Source organism: Helobdella robusta (genome assembly GCF_000326865.2).
Source record: "Helobdella robusta unplaced genomic scaffold HELROscaffold_80, whole genome shotgun sequence".
NCBI classification, from domain to species: domain Eukaryota; kingdom Metazoa; phylum Annelida; class Clitellata; order Rhynchobdellida; family Glossiphoniidae; genus Helobdella; species Helobdella robusta.
The window spans coordinates 397,910-425,115 of NW_008705460.1; the positions used below are offsets into that span (position 1 = coordinate 397,910).

Here is a 27,206-nt window from a genome sequence, read left to right on the forward strand (position 1 = left end):
TATAGAATATTGTAAAAATTATGGTCTATTACCAATATATATATATATATATATATATATATATGTGAAGTTGTGACGATTGTGATGATAATGATTGCGCGATTGAAATATGCCGCCTGTATATTTTGTGAAATTGTGACGATTGTGATGATAATGATTGCGCGATTGAAATATGCCGCCTGTATATTTTGTGAAATTGTGACGATTGTGATGATAATGATTGCGTCTTTGGGGTGTGCCGCCTGCGGAATTCGGATGTCTCCCGGCGAAAATCTACAATTGGCGCCAAACGTGGGGCTTCTTTTTCAACATTGCAGGTTTTAGGTGCCAGGGTGATCCAAAGTTGCAGAATTTCGGATTGAATGAGCTGCGATTAGCGTCCAGTAGGTCAGCGTCAATCATTAGAAAAACCGAACACGATCGACAGCGAAATAAAATTTTAGGTAATAGCAACAGGTGCAGAGCGACCGAGCGAGAGAGAGAGACACAGCTAAACACGAGTCGACGTGTGACAGTCGGGAACCGCTTCATTCAACTGGTGTGAAGTCTCAGGTTCATCAATCGCGTATAGGTGCCGAGCGTGACAACAACTTTTGTCGTCGCGAATTGCTTCGACCTGACAGATTTGATGGCACCGGTTGTCTCAAAACTTTCTTAAAAAAGTTTGAGATATGTGCCAGGTACAATAATTGGAATCTCGTAGACATGGAAGCGTATTTGTCATGTTCGTTAACAGGTGAAGCTTCACAGGTTCTCTGGGATTTAACAGGTTTAGGTTACCAAGAGCTGGTATCTAAGCTAGAAGATCGTTTTGGAACAAGAGGTCATGAAGAGTCATACAGGTACGAATTACAGATTCTTCGTCGAAAACCTGGTGAGTCGTTACGAGAGTTGTCGATGGTTACTAAAAGACTCATGTCATTAGCCTATCCAGGAGAGCAGTCAAGATTAGCTACACATCTAGCTCGGGCCTTTTTCTTGTCAGCCCTCGATAATGCTGAATTAGAGTTAAAGGTTAGGGAAAAAGAACCAAAAAACATTGACGATGCTCTTAGATTTGCACAGCGTCTTGAAGTTTCAAAGATGGTGGTAGATTCATCTCATAGGTTTGACCCGCAGGTTAAAGATTTTCAAGCAGGAGCAGAAAACATGGAGTCGATGGTACGACAGATTGCGTTCCTTCAAAAGTCATTCGAAGAACTCAGAAATAAAAGAGTGCAGCCAACGGTATCCCGAGTTGAGCGAGAAAAAATTTGTTTTAATTGTAAGAAGCCAGGTCATCTTGCGGTCAAATGTTCTCAGAAGAATGAGACCTGCAAATCTCAAACTTGAATGTCAACGATCAACCGAGGGTGATAAACCGGGGAACGCGATTGTCAGATTTATCATCGGCTGTGGAAGCAAAGGAATCAGTTGATCGTCTAGCATATGAAAATCTAACAGAAGTAACAGGTATAGTTGATGGATTAGTAAAAGATATTCCTAAAGAAGCAAGAGAAGAGTTGACTCGAATACTTATAAGTTTTTCAGACAGATTCAGCTGTGCAAGTGGAGAAATAGGTGCTGCAAAAGGAGTCTTCCATAAGATTGATACTCAGGATGCACGACCGGTAAAACAGCCGAGACGACATCCTCCGGCGCATCAAAAGGTGATCGCGGAACAGGTTGACGAGATGCTTGAACAGGACGTAATAGAACCAGCCCATGGTCCCTGGTCATCCAACGTCGTGTTAGTAAAGAAAAAAGACGGATCGTACCGATGCTGTATAGATTATAGGAAACTGAATATTCGCTAACGGTTAAAGATGCGTACCCCTTGCCGAGAATTGACGTGTTTGGATGCAATGTCAGGAGCGCAATGGTTTTCTACTCTGGATCTCAAATCGTCATATAATATAATAAAATTTTGTTGTTTTTGCAGAGATTGTTTCCTACGATATCGTCAGAAGAGATTAGAAGAAGATATTTGGTGGCGAGGGCGGCCATTAGCGAAATGCTGACAGAACTGGCGCCAGCATTTTCCCTCCATGGATGTATAGATGAACCCAAAAGGCGCAGAGAAAAAGCGGACCAGGCAAGGAAACTCGCCGATCAACTGATGACATTCCAAATGCCGGAGGTTAAGCCTGAAGACATCACAGAAGACAATTCCATAGAGAAGCCAACAGAAGTACCATCACGAAGTAACGACGAGTCGACCGAGTCGCTTGTCCAAACCTGGACAGGCGAAGATACGCCAGAATTTTTACCAGGGCAGCCGGACATCGTTCCAGAACTTGTGAGGCTTGTTGACGAACTCTTTGATCAGCGACCAGATTTGTTTGCCGTAGGTAATCAGCCATCGATGGACCTGTTCGCTGGTCTGGACGAACAACCGACAGAAAAAAAATCAGCAACCGACGGAAAATCAATTGAGCACGACGACCACAACAAAAAAAAAAGAAGATAACCGACGAGGTGGGGACCGGAGCTAAAAAGATGGATGGTGGAAGTTCCTGAGTCTGGTGAAGATTTATAAGAGCAAACGTCGGGACGTTTTGGAGGGTGGGGAGCTTTGTGAAGTTGTGACGATTGTGATGATAATGATTGCGCGATTGAAATATGCCGCCTGTATATTTTGTGAAATTGTGACGATTGTGATGATAATGATTGCGCGATTAAAATATGCCGCCTGTATATTTTGTGAAATTGTGACGATTGTGATGATAATGATTGCGTCTTTGAGGCGTGCCGCCTGTATATATCTATATATTTTAATAGACATTCTATGCATGTATATTTTGTTATTTGATATGCTATATATGCGACGCTGCTGTGCTGTTTTGTATATAGGGAGTATAGCAATATATGGGACGCGTGCTACGCGCTGTTGTGAGTATAGGAAGAGTATAGATGTGAGTATAGAATTTTCTATGATATAGAAAGCGTTATGTAGATAGGGCGGTGAAAACATATACAAGGCCGCAAGTTGAGATATAGGAGGCTGGTCGTTTGTTATTTTTATTTTAGGTTTTGTTTCTAGCTTGGTAGTTATATTATTAATAGATTAATTTTGGATTTATCGTTTTTTTTAATAAAGACAGAGGTTTGATTTGTATTATTTTGTTTGTTATTTTGTTTCTTTTATTGAATAAAAAAAGTGTACACTTGAAATTTGGCTCGGCTTAATTATTCTACCTAAAATAATGGATGTTGAAAAAGACTTGCTGATAGTTGACGAGGTCGGCGTCTCTAGTCAACAAGCAGGGCGCGAACAAACTTTCGCCCAGCCCGTGTTTTCAGACCCTGAAAGGGTCTATTGTAGAGTGGCGGATCCCGGCCAGGAAAGACTCCGCCGAAGCGAAGGCTCGGGTGGATATTCGTATGCGGACGCGGTTCGAGACCGCGTGGTGCGGAATTCGGATGTCACCCGGCGAAAATCTACATATATATATATATATATATATATATATATATATATATATATATATATATATATATATATATATATATATATATATATATTGCTCAAACAATTGTATCAGGATTTTGGTGTTAAAGGCTCGGCGCTTATGTGGTTCAGATCATATTTGCTGAATCGAAAACATCACGTTTTTTTAAATAGAAACACAATCAATCAATCAATCAATCTTCGTTTAGCGTCCAGAGACCCAGTTCCCACGAGGTAGGACATTGTTTTCTTTGCCATCAATTTTTTGCGCCAAATTAAGCGATCAGTTGTATCCATTTGATTTAAATTTAGGGCCTTCATGTCTTGCTCGATTGTTGCCGGCATTCGTCCTTTAGATCATCTAAACCAGCACGACGCAGGATTTCGGCTGATTTGATGTGGTCTTTCAGACTAATACGTTGCATCCGTCGGAGCATTTCCATATCTGTTGGGTGAAGTTGTTGTTCAAGTTTGGTTGTCATTGGCCATGTTTCTGCACCATATAACATCACCGGAAGTATCACAGATTTATAAAGTCTTGATAGCAGTGGTAGTGGGATGTCGCGTCCACTAATAGAAACACATTCTCTGAAATATATGATATAAAATAAGGTGTCCACAGGGGTCCGTTCTGGGTCCAATATTATTCCTGTTATAAATACACGAAGTTCTTGATATAATTAGATCATTAAATTTTGCATGTCATGTTTTTACAGATGATTGTCAGTGGCCCACCTAATGAGTTTGATAAGATTGAAACCAGAGTCATTCAATCGGAAGTCAATATGTGGATGGAAAACAATAAATTGAAATTCAACCAGAGTATAACTAAATTGGTTGCAGCGAATACCTAGAAACCACTCTTTAGAATTCATGTGTGTCCTTTTTGTACATTGATCCATCATGCTGGGGTGCATTGGCTATGAGGCGTACCAACTGTACCAAATGAAAAAAGACAACAGTGAAAGAGGCGGAGGATCCTAGGACAACGGCCCCAACAGCGGATGATCTTCTATTCTAAATCCACTGCCTTGTGGAACAGGAATCTTTGACCCAAAGACTAGGTGCACTGCTTACAACAGTGCTCTCTTGGGCACGAGATAAACTGCAACAGCGCTGCTTTGTGGGCTTCTAGCAAAAAGGCTAGGCCCACTGCTTATAACTGGTGGTTTTCGATAGAAATTAGGTAATTCCTGATATAAACATTTTTTGACCCAAACATCTTCCATGTTATCACAAAAATCAAAAGATTCCCTATTCCCTGGAGACCTTATTTGGGCAAGGAATGACAATATCCAGGAAGTACGCAACAGTAGAAGAATGTTGCGGAAAATCTGGCATCCCCTCCTGAAATATGACTTGGCACTTTAAATACTGGAACGCTTACTGGGAATTCCATGGAGATCGTCGACATGCTGAAAAGGCGAAGGGCTGACATCTGTTTTCTACAGAAAACAAGATGAAAATTAAATGGTGTCTCTCTCTCTCACTGGGAGTTACAAGTTGTTTTGGAATGGCCAAAAGACAAAATAGAGTGAGAATCTTCATACGGGAATCACTGGCACAAAATGTACCGGAGGTGGTTCGAATCAGCTCACGCCTAATGCTGATTAAACTCAGAATGGGAAAACAGGTTCTAACTGTTTTCTCTGCATATGTACCACAAAACAGTGAATCTGAAAATACCAAAAATGACTTCTGGAACACACTCTCAGATGCCGTCAGGAAAACACCATCATAAGAGATACCATTGATATGTGGCGACCTCAACGGCCATGTTGGAGATAAAAAAAAGGGTTCCACGGTGTCCATGGAGGCTTTGGCTACGGGTCTCAAAACGAAGACGGTGTAAGGACTCTGGAATTTGCTGAAAACCATAAACTCACGATGTTGAACACTTATTTCAAAAAAAAGGCAGAACATTTGATCACATATAAAAGCGGAATGTCATGCACACAAATTGACTTTAATGTCGTTAGACAACAACACAGACGACTATTCAGGAATACAAAAGTCATTCCAGGCGCAGAATGCATTTCTCAACATTGATTGCTGGTGGCTGATATGATCATGGAACGATCACGCCCTGTGACTAACCGAATGCCTACTAGAATAAGCGCATGGAAACTGAAGAACCGCATGTTTAGGGAGAAATTCGATAAGTTGGTATCGGCACAGCTTGATCGTCTGGAGAAGGTAGACATAACCTAGAAATCTTTTCAAGACACCCTAGTGAACGCTGCAACAGCTGTATGTAGAAAATCTGAACCAAAACGCCAGCACAACCGCGAAACTTGGTGGTGGAACGAGACGGTGCAAAATGCTATTGCCAGTAAAAAAGCAGCTATCAAACAATGGCAAAAGACGAAGACTGATGAAGATCAAAAGACATTCCGATCAAAGAACACAGAAGCGAAATGTCAGGTTGCGATACCTCATGCAAACCAATGCAACGTATGGCTGACTGGAAGTAAAAACGAAAAAATTCTGTCACTCTACCAAATAGCAAATCAGGCCAAAAGACTGAAAAAGAATAAAGTTGGTGCCACATGCACAAAGAATAATAAGGCACCATAATAACCTTGTAAAACGAAGTAAAGGATCACTGAAAGGATTACTTCAATCAGTTATTGAATGAAACAAACCCAATTGGAGTGGACTTTGATGCACTTCCGGTGGAAAAACCGATTCAGGGCATCACAGCTCAGGAGCTTACTGATGCGTTGATGGCAATAAAAGTGGGTAAAGCAGCTGGTCTGTCTGGACTTACAAATGATATCATCAAGGCATCTGGTAGGACAGGCTTCAGAGTCCTCTTACACATCTGTCAGAAGATGTGGAGTAAATCGATACCACCAGTGGAGTGGAAAAGTAGCACAACTGTGCTGATATATAAAGAAAAAGGAGACCCACTAAAATGCGCCTCATTTCGAGGTATACGTCTTCTGGAACACCCCTCAAAATTATTGAAAAGTCATTGAGAGAAGATTTGTCGTGCTTTTCAGTATGTGGTTACCAGAACGGCTTCATGGCAGAGAGATCCACCATTGATGCTATCTATATCATTCGTCAACTACAGGAAAAATACATGGCAAAGCAAAAGCGACTGTTTCATGTCTTTGTGGACTTGGAAAAGTCTTTTGACGGAGTGCCTCGTGAGGTAATCAGGTGAAGTCTACGTAGACAGCTTGTTCCAGAATATCTGGTTCGGCTGGTCATGGCAACGTACTTTAACACAAAAACTCTGGCCAGCACAACATCCGGTAACACGAATGAATTTGAAATTAAAGTCGGCTTCCATCAGGGATCAACACTCAGCCCCCTCGTCTTCATCACGGTGATGGAAGAAAGAACCAAACCGATATGCTCAGATAACATATGGAATGTGATATATGCAGATGATATCGTCCTGACGGCGGCCTCGGAACAAGACGCAGCCAGAAAGTTTGAGGTCTGGAATATCCAGCTCGCCGAACATGGGCTAAAGGTATACCTTGACAAAACAAAAACTATGATCACCGGGGGCACCGCTGAGCCTGTGGTCTCTGGTCATTGGTCATGTTTGGTTTGTGAGGCTGGAGTTGGAAGCAACTGGATCAGATGCCTGGGAGATGTACTGGATTGTACAGGAACAGCTAAAGCCGCCGTTCGTGGACGCATACGTGCGGCGTGGAGCAGATGGCACCTCCTTGCCTCGGTATTGATTCGGTGTAACATTCCTTTACTGCTGCGCTCAGAGCTATACAACACAGTTATACGTTCTGTTCTGATGTATGGTGCAGAGATGTGGCTGATGACAACAAAACTCAAAGAGCAGTTTCACCGAACTGACATGAAGATGATTCGTTGGATGCAACATGTTGACCTAAGGGACCATATCTATACAACCGAGATCCTGAACTGACCGGGACTGTGCAAGTTGAAGAATCCATGTCGTCGTCATCGTCTACGGTGGTTTGGCCATGTGAAGCGAAGCAAAAACGATACAATCATTTCCGTTACTGAGCACCAAGTGCCTGGCACCGCCCAAGAGGTCGCCCAAAAAAGTCCTAGACGCAGACCATACAGGAGGATTTGATGGTACTTGGTCTCAAGGAGACAGACGCAATGGATAGATCGGCTTGGAGACAGAAACTGATAAATGGAATAAAAAAGTCCGACTCATAACCGATGAAGACTATAAACGAAGATTGATGATGTTGCAGTCAGATTCTTTTTAAATGCCTCCAGTTTAGGTGTCAATGTTGATTTAAGTTACATTTTGTTTATTTTGCAATTGCAAAAATTAAAATTAAATAAAAATTTTTAGACTCTTCAAATGATAATCCATGCGTTCCCATACTCGCCCTTGAACTACTGTAAATGCTCAATGGTTTACCTGAAAAATCAATGAAAAAGTTATAATCAATTCACAATCAATATTCGGGAACTAGCTGTCTAGAATTTTATCTGAGGCTAAAAAGATACGACAGCATATATCCGATTTTAGAACAGCTTCACTTGGCAGAATGTCAAAAAGCGTGTTATTTTCAACATATGTGTATTATTGATATTCAAAAGCACCAAAATATTTGACAAAGTTGATAACACCTAGAGTACCAAATTCAATATATCTGCGTTTCAATGAATTAAATTATCCAACCGTACAAACGAGTCAGTTGAAAATAGTATCCAGAAATTTTTCTATTTATCGTACTAGAATTTCTCAATTCTCCCAAGCCATTACGTGATAAGAATTTGTTAATATTTAGAAAAATGCTTACAACTCATTTATTTACATTGTGATGAATTTTGTATTATTTGATTTAATGAGTATTTTTGATAAAATTTGTTTATTTTTTAATTTGTTTGCGCTATATAAATATTCATTATATATATATATATATATATATATAAAATTAGGGTTAAGACTGTCGCAGATACAATTGTTTAGAAATGTCGTCACTGCATTTTCAACTTTGATCAGTTTTTGGTTCAATTTTTCAATATCGTATTTTTAACTTCATTTTTTTAACTTATTTATATAGAAAACAAAGTTTTTTAAATTTTTTTTAATTCATTTTTATCTTAAACAGAAAAAGCTTTTTTTCGGTAATCCTTTACCACTTTTAATGTAGTATGCTATCAAATATTGGTTCTATCTTATATATCTGTGCGTTCCTACTCTATTTGCTCCAAAAATTGACTTTGCGTTCCTACTTTATTGGCTCCAAAAATTCACTTTGCGTTGATCCATTAATTCCCTTTATTAGTAGTTTCTTTGTCGGTAGTGAAGTTACTGCATTATGTTGTATATTTGCGATACAGTATTTTTGTGTTATTGTGGGGTATCTCTCTAGTAATTGCTGTTCCGTGATAATCTTTGTGTATGCATATTTAATCATCGTGTCAATGTAGTGGTGGTGTATCCGATATATTCTGAAATTTGGTGCTCACACTCACCGATAGAACATTTAAAAAAAAATATCTGGTGACTACTCTTCATTATTGACTTGTTTCTTATCACAGTTATTTTTAAGAACAAGGCATAATTAATTCTGAGTTGTAATTTGTCATTACATTTGATTATTTTGACGTTCTTCATGATCATATTTCTTAATATCCTTTCATCCGTTTTATATGACGTAGACATAAAGTTTTTATAATATAATGTCCTTAAAATTTTGGTTTCTATCATCTTGTTGCCTTAGTTTTGAGATTATCAAATCAATGAATGATTTTTTATAACAATTTTTAATTAACAGCTCGGTCACTCTTTTCAATTCTTTTGTTCTATCGTCTAAATCTGTTAAATGTGTAAAGACCCGTTTGACCAATGACAAAATTGCGCTGTATCGCAATAGGAATACTTTTTAAATTAAAACTGCAGATGCACGTTATGTAAACAGAAAGAACCTTGTAATAAATATACAATAGAATGCAATAACTTTACTACCAACAAAGAAACGGTTTGCGGACAACTCGCCCTCCACAACTCGCCCTCCACAACTCGCTCCCGGACAACTAGTCCCCGTACAACTGGCTTTTTTTGGCTACTTGCAGTGTAAAACAAAAATTTTCGAAAAAAACATTTTTGGGGTACAAACAAACATTCGCTAATATAATCCCATCATTTTTATGCTTTACAAATAAATTACAGCAACGAAGTATGTAAAGTATGTAATTCATCAGCAAAGGTTTATGAGGCAGCATATCAGCCAAACGCGCGTAAACTGAATTACATCACTGTACATTATTAATTCTCTTGTCTACGAATTATTGCTCGTCGTTAAACGGAATCAATGTGCTGTTTCCCAGCGAGGAAGCGTTTTTTCAAAGTGGAATCGAATGACCGTTAAACATTTACATTAAACAAAAAATTAAGGTTGTAGAGGTACAGGATATAAAAACTTGAGCATTCGGCCACATGCAAAACGTATCAATTCGAACACCGAAGATGGTATAGGAATACCGAAAAAAGCCTTTTTGTTCTATCATGCATAAATGTTCTATCATGCTTAAAATAAACAAAAATTTAGTTTTGAACTCAAAAAACTGGACAATGATTTACGATCTACCGTGGGTAAAATCGAAAAATTAAACAGGAAATTAACTAAAGCGATACATGTTGTGATTTTTATCAATAATTGCATTTTTGACAATCTTAATCTAATATATATATATATATATATATATATATATATATATATATATATATATATATATATATATATATATATATAATTGTTAAGAAATATCATCGCATTTTCCGCATTGTTGAGTTTGTAACTAAGTTTTTCAATTTTTCGAATTATTTTATCGATGTTATTAAAAATGTCAAACTTAACTAATTTTTAAATGAACTTAGTATCATAAAAATACCTTGCTGCTTTTAAATTAGTTTATCATATATCTGAAAGCCTTTGACACACTCAATCACTCTATTTTTTTCAATAAACTTGAACATAACATTATGGTATTTGCGATCCAGCTGTAAATTGATTCAAAAGTTTCGTCACAAATCGTCGTCAAAATGTACAACTTGATAGTCTCTTCTGATTCATTACCCCTATGCAAGGGCGTCCTCCAAGACTCAATCCTTGGCCCTCACCCGTTCAATATTTTTATAAGTAATTTTATAAATTCTTTCAAGATTTTAAAATTTATACTGTTCACTGTTAACCCCTCCTTACTTAATTTATTATTTATCATTTGCTTATGACTACAAAAGTTTAAAATTTTTTTTTCAAAAGTTATATTTAATATAAAAAATTAAAAGCGTTAGTCACTACTTCAAAAATGCTAACATGCTTGACATTTCTCAGTTAAATATACTAAAAAATTTTTTCTCTTTTTCCCTCATGGTTCTAAAAACGTCTTCTTTCTTTACGAGATGATAGCTTTTTGTCTACTTCAGCAAGGAACCTGCGATATGCTTCATACTTTTATATTCCAAACCCACGTACTCGGTATTATTGCTGTAGTCCTTTAATTAATATAATGAAATCATTGAATAAGTTACGCAATAATTTTAGGACAAATCATTCTAAAAAACTTTTTCGTGGCCTTAATAGTATTTCAAATTAATTAAAATTTTCAGTTTATTTCAAGTTTTTGGAAACACTGGTGAAAAGAGTTGAAAACTTGGGAAACGAAAATTCAAATATAAAAAAGAGAAATGTTCAATTAGAATTGAAAACTGACGATTTGGATTCCAAATCATTGTTTTTAACATGCGAAAATTTGGCATTGGAAAAAAAAATTTATCAGCTGGAATAAAAAAATTGATGAACAGGAAAATAAAGACAAAACTCTGTTTTTAAACCTATGGTAGTAATAAATTTTTTCACTACATTAGTTTGTTAATGGTATTTTGTATGTTTTCAGTAATCTGTAAATTTTCAGCACAAAAATTTATAATATATTCGATGCTCCGGTAATTGTTAGTACTTATGTCATCGGTAAATATTTAGTGCTATTACTTACTGGTACACAGAGTAATGTTTTTTGATACTTCGGTAGTTTTTAGCAAAGTGGTGGGTAACGCCCATGTATAATACCTGCGATGATAACCCAACCTTTAAGTTTTTGTCGTGATCCCCATCGCTATCATTCGGAGCAATAAATTTCACATGCGGAACATTGTAAAAGCCGCTTTTGAAAGAATCAGTAGAAATCATACTGGAATTCAACGACGCGGCACATCTAGATTAGCCAATTTAATTAGTCAAAAATTAGATAAAAAAAAATTTCAAAAAATGAATTCAATCTTTAGAAACGCGTGAAGTGCATCGTAAATACAAATCATATATTTACCCCAAATTCCCAACAAAATCTTCACAAGTTGACAGTCTATGAATGTTTCTGAGAGAATCAGGTATTTTTGTTACTTGTTTCGATCCAGTAGCAGGTCCGGTTGCTGTGCCGCTACCTTTCCTCAATAAAACATTTTTTATCTCTGTTTCACACTGCTGAAGTTCTTTTTTTGTGTCATTAAACCCCGTTGTTGGGTTACTGTCTAAAGACGGAGTTTCAAACTGTAAAATTTGTAGAATTTAATATAAGTGTTATGTTCAAGCTTTTTAACTGAAAATTATTAAAAAATTTATCTAATGATTAAAATAATAAATTAATTAAACACTTTCAAAGAAATCAATAGAGGCAGCTTGTTAACTCCGCCGAACCATTCACTGGCAGATAAACAAGAAGATAGTGATGAACAAGTAGGAGGATAAATGTCTTCATGGAAAACTTCCGACTATAGGTGATAAAAATATAGTATTTTTTTATTTCGGCAAGAATAAATCATCATATATTTAATACTTTAATTATGATTTATTTTTATCTGTATTGTAACTAAAAAAAACTATTTTCATGGTAATAAATACCACTCAAGGAAAGTCTTTTAAAAGCTTCCACTATTGACATTTTCAAGCATTGATAAGGAAACCAAAAATTAAATACTTGACTTTAAAGAAATAAACTTAACCAATTAAATGAAGGATAAAATTTAAAAAATAGAAAAAAAAATCTGATTATTATTAGTTATACCAGCCAATAATAAATTGCAAAATTCATAATAAATAAAATAGACTTTTTCATTATCACTAAATCATTATCATTATCACACGTTAATTACCTTCCTTGGTACAATCATAGATATGGGCTCACAAATGTCTTTGTTAGTATGCAGCTTAAAGAACCGTACGATTTCACACCTTTTTACATCAACCCCTCTTTTTGGCATTTGTCCTACGTTAGGTATACGTAAAATCATACTGAAACCATTAAAGTTACTGGAAAACATTAATGCTACAACGAAACAATTATTCTTAAAACTTTTACATCAACCCAGTCGTATCATTGAGTTATGATAAAATTTTTTTCATAATTCAGTAGAAAAAACATTTAAAAATTTTAATTGGATGTTTTACACCAAAACAATCTATCGAAAAAGTTACAAATATATTTGCTATGAACATCGCTAAAATACTATATCGAAAAACGAATACGTTCAACGTCAAAAACAAGTATCAATAAATATGAATTACCATTTAAATTAAAAAATTGATCATCGCGTACATAGATTTAATTTTAAATTAGAAGGTATGCCACTTACAACAATGAAAAATCTCAATTTTACCAAGTCTTACCTAGATAAAATAAGTGAAAAAAGTTTGATCTTTTTTAATTCATCAAATTGAAATCGGTTAATGTTCAAATTTTTTTCGAGGCGGCCAAAGTTTTTAAAACCGTTTCACGCTTTTCGGCCTGTAGTTGTAATAATTTTACATTTCTTATTTTTTTTACTAATTTTCAAAGTTTTTTTGTTGTTCAAATAATTATTTCGTTCAACATCGATCCTGTTTCTAGAGCTCACTCGTTCCGAGCTTTTCGGTTTTCTTCTTTCGCAAAAATTATTAAATAATTTCCAGAATAACCAAAAAAATTCTGCCTAATTTTAAATAGGGTTTCGGATAAAAAATGTTATGTTCTGACTCTGAGTAAAAATTTTCGACCACAACTACCGTCTTCCATTCCCATAAAAAATTTAACATTTACTTTACGGTTTTATTTTAAAGCCACCAAATTGAAGATACTTCAAAAAATATTTAAAATAGTTGGCAAATATCGTAAAAGCAATAAAAAGAAAAAACATTTTTATATCTTCCGCATTAAAAAAGTTGATTGAAATAAATATAATATCTTCCTAATTTTATTTTAATCCAGGCTATATTGTGATATGATTACAATAATTGAGAAACAAGTAATGAAACATTAAATACTTCAATGGAATAAAAAAAATTTGAAACTTGATGAATAAGAATTTTAGTCTTAAAATTTTAGATCTTAAAAGCACCATAGCAACAGATCATCAAAAGAATTAATGGTACAAAACGTTGTTGCAATTTTGAAAAATGGAATCATAACATAACCATTCCATGAAATTGGAGCCAATTCATTTTGAAACATAGGGTTTTTTCCAGAGAAATGTTTTGATAATATGACCAATTTTCGTAAAATTGTTTGTTTGTTTAATAAAAGGTTAAACCAAATGAGTGTATTGTGAAGATATCAATAAACACTTCAAAAATTTTCAGATTAATCAACAACACACAAAACGCGTATAACATCATCATCTACTGTCTACGTCCTGGGCATCACATAAAACTGCATCCACGCTGCCTTGCGTGCTTTTGAGCAAAAGGCTAGGCCCACCGCTTATAACTGGTGGTTGTCGTCTGTATGGGTGTCCGGATGTAAAAAATTCCCCCCCAATTTATTCCATGCCATCACAAACAAAAACAACGGCCCCTATTCCCCAGCAGGTCAAAGGGTGCTAAGAATTCCAGGAAAGTATGCAATAGCGGAGGGATGTTGCAGAAAAATTTAGAATGGCCTATCTATGGTACTTAGACTTGGAACGCTCAATGTTGGATCAATGACTGGCTGCAGCATGGAAAACGCAGAATTGCTCGAGTGGAGAAGGATTGACATCTGCTGCCTTCAGGAGACCCGGTGGAAATCGAATGGTGTCTGTCATATCAATTTAGACAAAAAAAAATATAAACTATTTTGGAATGGTCAAAAGCTGAAAAGAAAGCTGCATACAAGCAATGGAAAAAATCAAAGTCTGTTGATGACCATAAAATTTTTCGTGAGAAGAACAACTATGCAAGACGTCAAGTCGCACTGGCTCGGGCAGATCAGTGCAGAGAGTGGCTCACTAAAAGCAAAGGTGAACAAATGAAACCTCTGTATCGTATAGCAAAACAAGCAAAGCGTACGAAAAAAGACATAGTTGGTGCCTTGTGTATCAAAAACGACAAAAATGAGATGGTTCTTGAACAAGATGAGATCAAGCTACAGTGGAGAGAATACTTCAACAGTCTGTTAAATGAAACAAATCCCATCAATGTCAACTTTGATGCTCCACCCATCGAAGGTCCGATTCCAGACATTACTGTAGATGAGCTTACAGGGGCTCTGAAAGCAATGAAGGATGGAAAGGCAGCAGGGCCCTCTGGACTCACAAATGACATTATCAAAGCATCTGGTACTGCAGGTATCCAAACGTTACTACAACTTTGCCGTGAAATCTGGAAAAATTGCTCAATGCCGACTGAATGAAACTATAGCATGACAGTACCACTATGCAAAGGCAAAGGTAATCCATTGAACTGTTCATCATATCGGGGTATACGTCTGTTAGAACACTCCCTGAAAATAGTCGAGAAAATCATTGAAAGAAGATTAACGTCGTGCATCACAATCGGAAATTCTCAATTTGGTTTTCTAGCAGGGAAATCAACAATTGATGCAATTCACATCTTTCGGCAACTGCAAGAGAAGTACCTCGCAAAGCATCAACAACTATCACATTTTTGTAGACCTTGAAAAAGCATTTGATCGAGTTTTCCGTGAAGCAATCAGGTGGAGTCTACGTCGACAACTCATTCCAGAATATCTTGTTCGACTTGTGATGGAAATGTATACGAATACTAAGACTTTCGTTAGCACAACGGCTGGAAACACAGATGCATTTGACATCGGCGTTGGAGTTCACCAAGGCTCGATTCTCAGTCCACTGTTATTTATAACTGTGATGGAAGAAATCATAAAACCGATACGTACTGATGACATTTGGAATCTAATATATGCTGGTCAAAAAACCGCCATAAATGGTGTTGGAATTTTTGTCATGGGTTTTGTTTACTGAACACATATTTAAAAAAAGAGGTTGGAACATCTCATAACATACAAAAGTGGACCACTAGCCAGGCAAATTGATTTCTTCGCTGTCAAGCAACAGCACAGAAGGCTATTCAAAAATGTCAAAGTTATACCTGGCGATTCATGTGTCGCCCAACATAGACTCCTTGTGGCAGACCTGGTTGTCAAACTGTCAAAACATAAGTCTAAACAAATGCCTCAGAAAATCAAAACGTGGAAACTGAAAAGCAATATTCATCGAAAAGTGTTCAAAATGCAATAGCTGTGAAGAAAGCTGCATACAAGCATAGACAAAAATCAAAGTCAGTTGATGACCACAAAATTTTCCGAAAGAAGAACTATGCAAGACGTCAAGTCGTACTGGCTCGGACAGATCAGTGCAGAGAGTGGCTCACTAAAAAAAATCAGAAATGAACAAATAAAATCTCTGTAGAGGAGTTTATAGAAGCTCTGAAAGCTATGAAAGATGGAAAGGCAGCCGGGCCCTCTGGACTCACAAATGACTCAATGCCGACTGAATGGAACTATAGCATGACAGTCCCGCTTATACAAAGGCAAAGGTGATCCATTGAACTGTTCATCATATCGGGATATACGTCTGTTAGAACACTCCCTGAAAATTGTCGAGAAAATCATTGAGAGAAGACTAACGTCGTGCATCACAATCGGAAATTCTCAATTTGGTTTCCTAGCGGGAAAATTAACAATTGACGCAATTCACATCTTTCGGCAACTGCAAGAGAAGTACCTCGTAGAGCATCAACAACTATCACACATTTTTGTAGACCTTGAAAAAGCATTTGTGATGGAAATGTATACGAATACTAAGACTCTCGTCAGCACAACGGTAGGAAACATAGATGCATTTGACATCGGCGTTGGAGTTCACTAAGACTCGATTCTCAGTCTACTGTTATTTATAACCGTGATGGAAGAAATCACAAAACCGATACGGACTGGTGACATTTGGAATCTAGTATAAGCTGATGATATCGTTTCAATAACCACGTCTAAGCAGAATGCAGCACAGATGTTTGAAAATTGGAACACCAGACTCGCCGATCATGGATTCAAAGTCAACATCAGCAAAACCAAAGCAATGAACACTGGTGAACCCATCCAATCTACAGCTACTGGACGATGGCCCTGTTCAGTTTGTAAAGCTGGTGTAGGTAACAATTCAATCAAGTGTCAGCAGTGTAACCAGGGGTGTCACAAACGTTGTTCAAAATTATTTGGTACTTTATCTAAAATGTCCAATTTTGTTTGTCTTGCTTGCATCAATCCACAACAACAAATTCGAAGATGTTGCTCTGAACAAGGTATGGAATGATCTTCCAACAAGATTGAAGCAAATTTTCCAGAAAAAGATTTCAGAAGAGAGTTAAAAAGTTATTTGTTCAACAAAGCATTTAATCACAGTACTATCCTCTGAGGAATGTCAATAAAGTGAATAACACTATATAATATATATTATTAACAATATATATATATATATATATATATATATATATATATTAAGTAAAACCGGAGATGGATGTTCCTATGGTATTGTCCATGCTTACAAACAAACCTAATGTACTTTTAATAAATTGACTCCGCCCATTTTGAATTCTCTAGCGCTTGATTATTTATTTATATCAAATTGAAAATAATTTAATACAAGTTAATTCTTAGATAAGTTTTTTAGATCATTACTTGTCAAATAGTTGAAAATAGTGAACATTAAATAAAAAAATGTTTAAAAATGATTAAATTTCTGTTTTTATAATAATCAATGTATTAAATTTAATTCAAATTTAAACGGTCGACTCACGAACGTTAAATACTCACGGTTTCGACTAATAATTAAAATTCATACAAAAACAAGATGATAATGTTTTGGGGCTATCAAATCTCATTTGGACACAACACACTCAATCACTATTAGCCGTGAAATCCTCGACAGTAACACCACGGTAATATACCAGAACAGCAACTACACGCATCTTAAAATTGCAGAAGCAGTCATAATTGACATCAATAAACCAAAAATAAACATACAACAAAAAATGACAACCTCACTTCCAACCCGGCGCTTAACCAACAACGAAAACAAAAAAGTAATAAAAACTAGCATTGTAAATAGTGACAAAGAAGAATATGATGCTATCGATGAAGAATCAATCAATCTTCGTTTTGCGTCCAGAGACCCGGTTTCCCGAGGTAGGACGTTGTTTTCTTTGCCATCAACTTTTTGCGCCAAATTAGACGATCAGTTGTATCCATTTCATTTAAATTTAGAGCTTTCATGTCTTGCTCGATTGTTTGCGACCAGGACTTTTTTGGACGGCCTTTGGGACGTATGCCAGGTACTTCAACATCTGCAAGAGAAGTTATGGCACTGTTTCCACTTCGTTTGACATGACAAAACCACCGCAGACGGTGTTGCCGGCATTCGTCCTTATTATCATCTAAACCAGCACGACGCAGGATTTCGGTAGATTTGATGTGGTCCTTCAGACTAATTCGTTGCATCCATCAGAGCGTTTTCATGTCGGTTCGTTGAAGTTGTTGTTCCAGTTTGGTTGTCATTGGCCATGTTTCTGCACCATATAACAACACTGGACGTATCACAGATTTATAAAGTCTTGATCATAGTGGTAGTGGGATGTCACTCCACATCAATATAGAGGCAAGGAGACCAATAGGTAAGAACAACATCTCGTTGTTGCCCATATATATATATATATATTTATTATATATGGGCAAACTTTTACATAAGCTAGGTAATTTTCAGCATAACTTTTTTGAGTCCTTCATCTTGTACTTTTAAAATAGAATGAAATTTTGAATTGTTTATACTTCTTAACAGGTTTATAATGCTAGAGTTAGAATTATTAAAAATTAAAACAAATTGAACAATAGGACAAATGAAAAATATTGAAAAATTATTTTAACATCCAAAACGGCAGCCAATGAAAACCAAATATGAAATAATAAAACAACCACAATATCATGCTCATTCGGCACTGACGCGTGAGAAGAGCGTAAAGTACCCCTTCATGCCTCATGCGTCGCTCGCCATAACGATCTAGCATTTTAATTACATTTTATAAAATATTTGATATAATCTACTTTTTTCATTGAGAGTATAATAAATTTCAATTATTATGAATTAGCTTTAGTTTATTTTTGTTATCAAAACTTAGAAGATTGACGAATATAACTCAAAGTTCAAGATTCTACTTTAATTTTAGGAAAGTATTCCAAAATTAGAACCTCAATGTTTCTTTGTGAAAAGGGGAACTGATGTAACATTTAGTATGAAAAACTGCCAAAAAGGCTTGGAGAATACCGTTAACTTTTAACAGAATATAAAATTTCTCAGGTTACTGATGTCTCGGACAATTTTTTATAATCGTTTATTTTTATTTCTGACTAGAATTTTTTTGTCGTTTGATCTGTGCTCTTATTATCCAAGAAAAACAAAAGGCGTCAAAATAATTTAGTTTATAGGTAAGGCAGTAATTATGTAATTATTTGTAACATTATATGATTTTTCATGATTGTTCCACAATCTATTTGTATAATATTGGTATTATGAGTAAATTTATATGTAGTTATATTATAGTGTAATTCTAGGACGAGATAAAAGCCCGTCAAGCAAGTTATAAAATATAAAGATTGTAAACTAATGTTACCTAATCCTCTTTGTGGAAATCCGGATTGAAATTGTTGGAGATAGAAAACGTACGGCGGTAAATCAGTAATTTCATAAAATCTAATGTTTCCATCTCCCTAAAACATGAAAGTTTTTGTTGAAATTTCTTTAAATTATGCACTATTCATAATCCACAAACCTTTCCGGCTAAAAACATGACTTTAGTGTCCTTATCGTAATAAGGCAACAAAATGCCACTAGAACTGTCTACATTCTCTGATTTCAATGGTTTCGATAAATTTTTCTGACGTCGCAAACAGTTGAAATGGTGATATTCCAGATGGTTATAAATGAAACAACGCTAGAATTAATACTAACGATATCCCAAAGTGCAAACTGTCTTTCACTCATTCTAGAAAATCCGGTAGTAAATAACCTTTTATCATCCACAAATATTACCTTTGAACTTTTTGTACCCAAGTGTCCTTCTCCTTGCTAAAGGAAAAAAAGACTATTACTTAAATTTTGAAATTAATGTCCCGAAGATTTTTTTTTTATCAAAAATTGTAATGAGAATTTAAATAATATAAATTTAATCAAATAATTGTAAAAACAAACAATTATGGAACTATTTTAAATATTAGTATTATGTTACTAAAAAAATATTAAGATCAAAATATTAAAAAATGTAAGAAATCTAACTGAAACAACAACGCCACTTCTGGGATCAATAACTCTAATTGTTTTATCCTTGCAAGTAGATGCAAAGTATCGACCGTCTGGACACCATGATATAGAAAAAATTACATCTCTATGAAGTGATAACGTTATGACTTTTTCGCCAAGTTCGGTGTTCCAAAGAATACACTATACACAATCAAACAAAATATGATTGAGGTTATTGAGCATTTTGTTAACTTTTACCTTTCCATCGTGACCAGCAGATAAAAGAACTCCTCGAGCAATAGGATGCCATTCTATTCTACCGATCTTTTTAACATGGCCTCTCATTTCTAAAGTGCATGTCGTTATAGTGGTACAATTATCTGGAATGGTCCATAGCTTGATCTAAGAGTTTTTATTAATTTTCATCAATAGTAGTTCACGGATTAAAATTTTTCTTATTCATTTGTCAACAGAGAGTAGAAAGGTTTCAGCCGGAGTCAGAAGTTTTTAAGGGACCAAAGTCGAATATTTTTGAGGGGCTGGATTCGGAATCAAATTTTTTCATCCGACTCCGACTCTAGAAAATGTTATTTATTTGAAAAAAAATTTTTGTTCCTGAAATTTTTTTAAAATTATGTTTTTTAAAGGAAAAATATTTGTAGCGTTAAGCAATCATCATAAATGCTGAAAATATAGGCTAATAATGCGAATAAAATCACATAATTTATTTCAGTATGCTTTACAACGTAAAATAAAGTAATTTTACTAAAAAACATGTACAATGAATAATTTTATGTGTATTCTTAAGTAATTTTTATTTAGTAGTGATAATAACGTGGAAGTATGATGCAAAAATTAAAAAAATTTTCTTGGATTTGGAGCCCGTAGTCGGGAGTCAAAAATTGTTACCCGGAGTCGGATTTTATTAAGGGGCCGACTGGGAATTTTTTGATCCTAGTGGGAGATTTTTCATCCAACTTCGACACTGTCACCTATTGCTTAAAATTGTAAGGCATAAAAAGCTATTTAAACAATAAATTTTTGTATACTTTTTTCATATTTATATGTAATAGAATCAATTAATTTATTAGCATATACATTTGTTAAAATTTAGACGATGCATTTTTCAAATATATATATATATATATATATATATATTTAGGAACGAGGTTTTCAGAAATGCAAATTTCATTGAAATTGTTTGCCCATTTTGCATTAATTAACTTCTTTATAAGACATTCAACGAGGCGGTATTGTTTGAGTTCATATTTATCTAAAACTGGAATAAAGCTAACAGCGCTGTTTCGGCGTAATGCCATCTTCAGAGCCTAAATATTGTTTAAACATATAATTTAATTAAAATAAATGTCTAATGTAAAATGTGAAAATATATATATATATGTGAACTTTTGCCGTGCGGCGAAATTTTTCCTTTGCTCGAATATCAACAGCCGCCGCCGCCAGCCTAGGCAGTCTTGCTTCTGGCCGGGACTCGCCTCTTCACAAATTTTTATTTCCGGGTCGGAAAATACGGCCGGGCGGAAGTATTATCGCGCCCTGCTTGCTGGTCGGTTAATCCGGCCCTACTAACAGCTAGCAAGTTTTCTTCAAACATGTTTTAGTTTTTAAAAGTGACAAACCAAGCCTAACTGAAATAATTCTATTAATGAACCAAAAATAAAAGAAGCAAAATAATATTCCTTAAAGCAAACAAAATAATATTCTTTAAAGCAAACAAAGTAATACTCTTTAAAGCAAATGTTTCTAAAGTCAACTAAATTAAATGTTCTAAATAAACAAAAAAAATATTTTTTACCAGCCGTAACAAATGAAATCCCAAAACAAGAAACAACCGTCCGACCAATACAACCACGATAAAACCAAAGACTAATTCACAACTCTATTCCAAAACACCAAATTATAACACTAACTTTCCTTTTTTTCTACAATTGTCCAAAAGGTTTATATACCAAACAAATTCTAAACAAACTGAGAAACATTCATTCCCAACCATACTCACCATATATGCGCCATACCAACATTCAACCAACCTGCATACAAAACCAATTCATACGACATTCGACCAGACTGCCCATCTGACCACAACATGCGCGCCAACATACACACTTGCGCCATTCATTCCACATGCGCGCTAAAAAAAACCTCACAACATCCCCCACCCCATCGAACGTCGCCCCGACGTTTGCTTTCAAAGCTCCTCGTCGAAACTGGGGACGTTGATCGCCATCAATTCCGGGCCCCATCTAGACGGCCTCTTTCTTCCCTTCTTACTCGGTACAGCTGGGCTTGTTGCTGGGAGTATGTCGCTGTCTTCCTTTGCCCACGCTGGAGTGCCTATCGTCGAAGCCTGGTCTACAGAGAAGGGAGTCTCGCCCTCGTAAACCTGGCCTTTCAGTATCCAGTCCACCAGCGACGGTCTGGCAGTTGAGCATGGTGTGTCGACCAAGCGTTTGCCCGCTACTTTTACGGGCAAACTATAGCTATAAACTGGTTCGCCCACCGCCTAGCTTCGCTTGTCCGTCTTTTTTGTTGTGTCGGCTCCTCGGTACAATTTTCAAGTGAGAAGCTCGGGGTCAATGCTCCGACCAGTTCACTCATTGATGCCCTTGCAACTACGTAACTTTTCCATAATTCACTTGACGGAATACACGGGAAAGATAATTTCAAAGCGTTGACCGCTTTCTCCGGTGTATTGTTTTCTAAATACGGGATTGCCCGTCCCAGTGACACTAGCTGGCCATCTGATGCGCTGTTTCCAGCTCCAGAGCACCTGTCAAAATGTCTCTTGTGGTTGCGTGTCAACATCCTTTTCCCACATTCGCTGCACTGTTTCATCCTACCTTAAAAAAAATGAAAATAAATTAACGAAAATTAATCAACAAATCAATTTTAATTTATTTATGTGGACGACAAACGGTTTAGCTCTGTCGTTTTTTTTTATCGCCGCATTGACTGGAGGAATTAAATGATCCACTATATATGGACCCACGTATGGGCTGACCCATTTTGGAGATTTGCCTTACCATGATCTTGGGTACAGGTACCATACCTTGTCTCCCGGTCGTAGAGTCAGGACTTTGACCTTAGCATCATACAATGACTTCCTATAAAGTCTTTAGCCTTTCCCGCGCCAATTGATGAGCTACTAATGACCGGTTGAGCACTTGTTTCACAAATTCATGGTAAGTCTCACCTAGGTTGGATTCTTTAGGTAATCGATACACCAGATCCACTGGCATCATGTTTTCTCTCCCTAAAAATAACCTATTTGGGGTAAACCCTGTCGCCGAATGTACGCTTGCCCGGTACGCTGCCATAACGTGTGGTAAATGTTCATCCCAATCACTCTGGGATTCGTCTACAACTTAGGCCAGCATTGAATTAAGCGTTTTATGGAATCGCTCTATCGCCCCATTAGATTGTACGGGGATGTCCTCAACTTTTCGATTCCCAAAGTATGTAAAAGCGTAGTAAATAGTTCGCTTTCAAACTCCCTACCCTGATCTGTGAGTATTTGCATCGGCATTCCAAACCTCGGAAAAATTTCTGTGGTTAAGACCTTAGACACTGTAGCTGCTGTGTGCTTTCGTATCGGAAATGCTTCTGCCCACTTCGAAAAATGGTCCAAAATCGTTAGTATAAAGATATGCCCCTTCTTCGATTTTGGATGTGGCCCGGTGATGTCCAGAGCTACCCTTTCCCATGGCATGCCCGACAACATTATTTTCATTTTTGCTTTCCGTGGTGGCTGATTTTCCGAATGTTGTTGATGGCTTACCCCGGTAATATCGACAGCATTTCTCGCACGTCTTGACAAACACCTCAACGTCAGTTTTCCATGTTGGCCAGTAAAACCTTTGTTGAATGAATTCTCTCAGTTTACTCACTCCTAAATGTCCACCTGTCATTCCTGTATGGGCAGTTAATAATACAGAGTTAATCATATTTGCAGGCACCCAGGCCTGCCAAACCACATCTCCAGTCTCTGTTATTTCGAACCGTCTACATAAGACTCCGTCTTTGATCCCTAGGCGGTCCCATAGGTTCCAAAGCGTTTTGAACGTCCTATCCTCACTTGATATGTCGTCCCAGGGCAGTTTGGCAGCATTTTCCTGCAGCCACTTAACAAAAACCTGGATTGTCTTATCCGCATATTGACCCTCTCTCAGGTCAATAAATTCGTCTACTTCTTTAACCTATTTCACCGCTCGTGTTTCTGGTGTTTCCGGCTTGCAGCACTCTTTTTTACACGGTTTCCGAGACATGGCATCTGCATTACCATGTTTCGTACCTGCCCTGTGGATAATATTAAAATCAAACTCCTCCATTTGTTCTAACCATCTTGCCTGTTGACCAATAGGGTCGGGTGTGTTTCTCAACCATGTCAGCGGTGCATGATCTGTTCTGATGGTAAAATGCCTACCCAACAAACATTGCTTGAAGTATTTCAAAAAATAAACGACTGCTAGCAACTCTTTTCGCGTAGTACAATAATTTTCTTCAGCTCGACTCAGGTTTCGACTAGCATACGCAGTTACCTTTTCTTCGCCATCCTGCAACTGCGACAAAACTGCTCCAATAGTTTGCTGAGAAGCATCAGTGTCCAGAACAAAAGGTTCATCGTCTTGTGGCATAGCTAAAACCGGTGTGGTTGTCAACGCAGACTTCAAATTTTCGAAAGATTTTTGCTGCTCCAATCCCCAGCATCATTTTGTTTGTTTCTTAGGAGAAAGTTCGACGGTTTAGCCAATTGTGAAAATCCACGAACAAAACGTCGATAATATCCAGCTAAACCTAAAAATCCTCTAACATCCGTCAAAGAAGTCGGTATGGGCCAGTCCCGAACAGCTTCCGTTTTCGACGGATCTGTTGCTATTCCTTTCGAAGAGATAATATGCCCCAAGAATGTAACGGCTTCCTTGAGGAATCTACATTTCTCTATCTTGACTTCAAGGCGCTGTGCAATTCGTAACGACTCATCAATATTTCTTGGTTCCCTTTCTCTAACTTTCAGTTCTAAATCAGCGTCATTAAAAGTAAATAAAAAAAATCTCTTGTTAAATGTACCGCCAACTTTGACTGTTCGCCCGGGTAGGCTAACGACATTAACTGGCTCTGGAGCAACGGCCTTCTCGTGGTGGAGCCGATTGGATATTCTGGTACTCTCCAAATGTTCAACAAACCGTTGCAACATACCCTCCCTACAAGACATCAATATCACGGGTTTTTTCGCCTTCGGAGCAGACTATACCGGCCAGCCTGCTCCGCTGTCTGCTATTAAGAGCCGGCATTGAATCGAATCCTGGGCCACCAAAGATCTGGATCTGCCCGATTTGCAACATGAAGATCAACAAAACACAATACTCTGCCCGTTGCAGATCCTGCTGCAACTGGTGCTATCTTCATGATTGTTCCTCCGACTTTGGCGGTTTTTTCATCTGTAAAAACTGCCCTTCCCCCAACCCCCGTTCGAGCAGCTCGGCGGCCTCTGCTATGTCTATGAGACACTCTCAAACCAGTTCAACCTCTAAAACTGAGAGGATAATATCTCATCCCGCCTATCAAAACACCACTGGGTTCGTGGCTCATTCCCCCGGTCAACTGACATTCCTCCAATGGAACTGCAATGGTACCAAAAACAAGAAGGACAAACTCCAACAGCACCTTGAAACACACAAAATACACATTGCAGCACTCCAAGAAACCAAACTCACCTCCCGTTCCAAAGAGCCAGAATTCGATGGCTACTCTCTATACCGCAAAGACCGTGGTCTTGGACAGGGCGGTGGTCTGGTCATGTTAATACACAATAACATCCCTTACTCAATCAAACAACTACCTGACTCAAATCCAATAGAATCCCAAGCCATAATCATCAATAACAAAGATCTCACCATCATTAATACTTACATACCTCCTCAATCGGTCCGCCCGTCACACTTCACAGTCTCTATCTCCGACCTTCTATTCAATCCGAATACTATTTTAATGGGTGACCTGAATGCTCACGACTCGCTGTGGCACTCCAACATTCAGGACGCGCGAGGTGAAGTACTGGCAGTCGAGATCGATGACTCTGATTGCGGTTCGTTAAATCTTGATTCTCCGACCCGTCTCCCCAACAACAGCCAACCAACTTCTCCTGATGTCTCGATAGCATCAGATTCCCTGATGTCTTCTATAGACTGGACCGTACTTACCACCTTGTCTTCTGACCATCTCCCTATTCACATTACTCTGCACGCTTATCTGGAACCCACGAAAACTCCAAAATCAACAATCGTGAATTTCAATAAGGCCAATTGGGCCAGATACACTGAAGAAACCGAAACTGCCTTCGCAAAATCTGTTACTCCCAATGACCCTTCGGCAGCTGAGAAATTGTTTCGTCACATCTTGTCTCGGCCGCCAGCGCTCGCAACATTCCTTCAGGAAGGAGAATTCTCTCATGACCAGGGCTGTCCAGAGAAATCACGGACCTCATGGATCAGCGAGACAGTCTCAGATCCTTGAACCCTACTTCAGACAACATCAACTCTCTCTCAACTGTCATTCAACAAAAAATCAATAATCTAAAGCTCACCCGCTGGAAAGAATACCTGAGCACATTCAATAAATCCACCAACACAAACCGCTTATGGTCCACCATCAAGGCTCTCAACGGTAAGCCTAAACAATACCCAAATAATGCCATCACTTTCAATAACAAACCAATAACATAATAAACAGATGGCCAACCTATTCAATAAAACCTTTACCTCATTCAAAACACACATCTCCGACAAATTAAATAGATTCACAACCAGGACCATAAAGAACCTCCCTCTTGATGACCATCAAATCTTTACTCCAGATCAAGTATCAACGGCCATCAAACAATCCAAGCCCTCGAAAGCCTCCGGCCCCGACAACCTCACCATCATAAATCTCAAATATTTAGGTCCTCTAGGTATCTCCTTCCTCACCAACATCTTCAATAGTTCCCTGATTACATGTAAAATTCCCGACATCTATAAAAAAGCGAAAATCATCCCTCTGTTAAAACCTGGAAAACCAGATAGCGACTCAAAATCATACAGGCCAATATCGTTACTCTGCCCAGCCGTCAAGATCCTTGAAAAATGCCTTCTCCCATTCCTATCAAAGCATCTAACTTTGGCGGATCATCAACACGGTTTCCGTCCAAACTACTCAACAACCTCTGCTCTCACCACGATAACAAACGATATCGCA

At 37.3% G+C, this 27,206-nt stretch overlaps 6 protein-coding genes across 6 annotated transcripts in view; 5 read left to right on the top strand and 1 right to left on the bottom strand.

The window, feature by feature from the left end:
- HELRODRAFT_182112 (hypothetical protein) overlaps positions 1-2,449 on the top strand; it is a gene marked incomplete at both ends in the record, with an annotated part of 3,928 nt that extends 1,479 nt beyond the window's left edge. The window contains 4 exons of the mRNA XM_009032412.1: positions 318-387; positions 624-1,276; positions 1,444-1,664; positions 1,922-2,449. Of these exons, the coding sequence (XP_009030660.1) occupies positions 318-387; positions 624-1,276; positions 1,444-1,664; positions 1,922-2,449 (1,472 nt within the window). The remainder of the gene's footprint in view (positions 1-317; positions 388-623; positions 1,277-1,443; positions 1,665-1,921) is intronic.
- A 736-nt stretch (positions 2,450-3,185) lies between these two features.
- On the top strand, positions 3,186-4,284 carry HELRODRAFT_182113 (hypothetical protein; the record flags this gene model as incomplete). The annotated part of the gene is made up of 2 exons (XM_009032413.1): positions 3,186-3,374; positions 4,147-4,284. 2 exons carry the CDS (start codon positions 3,186-3,188, stop codon positions 4,282-4,284), a joined length of 327 nt encoding a protein of 108 aa, XP_009030661.1.
- A 605-nt stretch (positions 4,285-4,889) lies between these two features.
- On the top strand, positions 4,890-5,171 carry HELRODRAFT_90297 (hypothetical protein; the record flags this gene model as incomplete). Its single annotated transcript, XM_009032378.1, has 1 exon — positions 4,890-5,171. One exon carries the CDS (start codon positions 4,890-4,892, stop codon positions 5,169-5,171), a length of 282 nt encoding a protein of 93 aa, XP_009030626.1.
- A 6,867-nt stretch (positions 5,172-12,038) lies between these two features.
- Positions 12,039-20,354, bottom strand: HELRODRAFT_90303 (hypothetical protein; the record flags this gene model as incomplete). Its single annotated transcript, XM_009032381.1, has 7 exons — positions 12,039-12,167; positions 12,549-12,661; positions 19,327-19,423; positions 19,486-19,590; positions 19,665-19,781; positions 19,989-20,153; positions 20,211-20,354. Coding segments are annotated over 7 exons (870 nt in total), but the record flags the coding sequence as incomplete, so codon positions are not given.
- A 2,643-nt stretch (positions 20,355-22,997) lies between these two features.
- On the top strand, positions 22,998-25,845 carry HELRODRAFT_182117 (hypothetical protein; the record flags this gene model as incomplete). The annotated part of the gene is made up of 4 exons (XM_009032414.1): positions 22,998-23,041; positions 24,988-25,132; positions 25,182-25,766; positions 25,831-25,845. 4 exons carry the CDS (start codon positions 22,998-23,000, stop codon positions 25,843-25,845), a joined length of 789 nt encoding a protein of 262 aa, XP_009030662.1.
- Positions 25,846-25,862: 17 nt separating this feature from the next.
- HELRODRAFT_153457 (hypothetical protein) lies at positions 25,863-26,117 on the top strand (the record flags this gene model as incomplete). The annotated part of the gene is made up of 1 exon (XM_009032415.1): positions 25,863-26,117. A coding segment is annotated over one exon (255 nt), but the record flags the coding sequence as incomplete, so codon positions are not given.
- Positions 26,118-27,206: the final 1,089 nt, after the last annotated feature.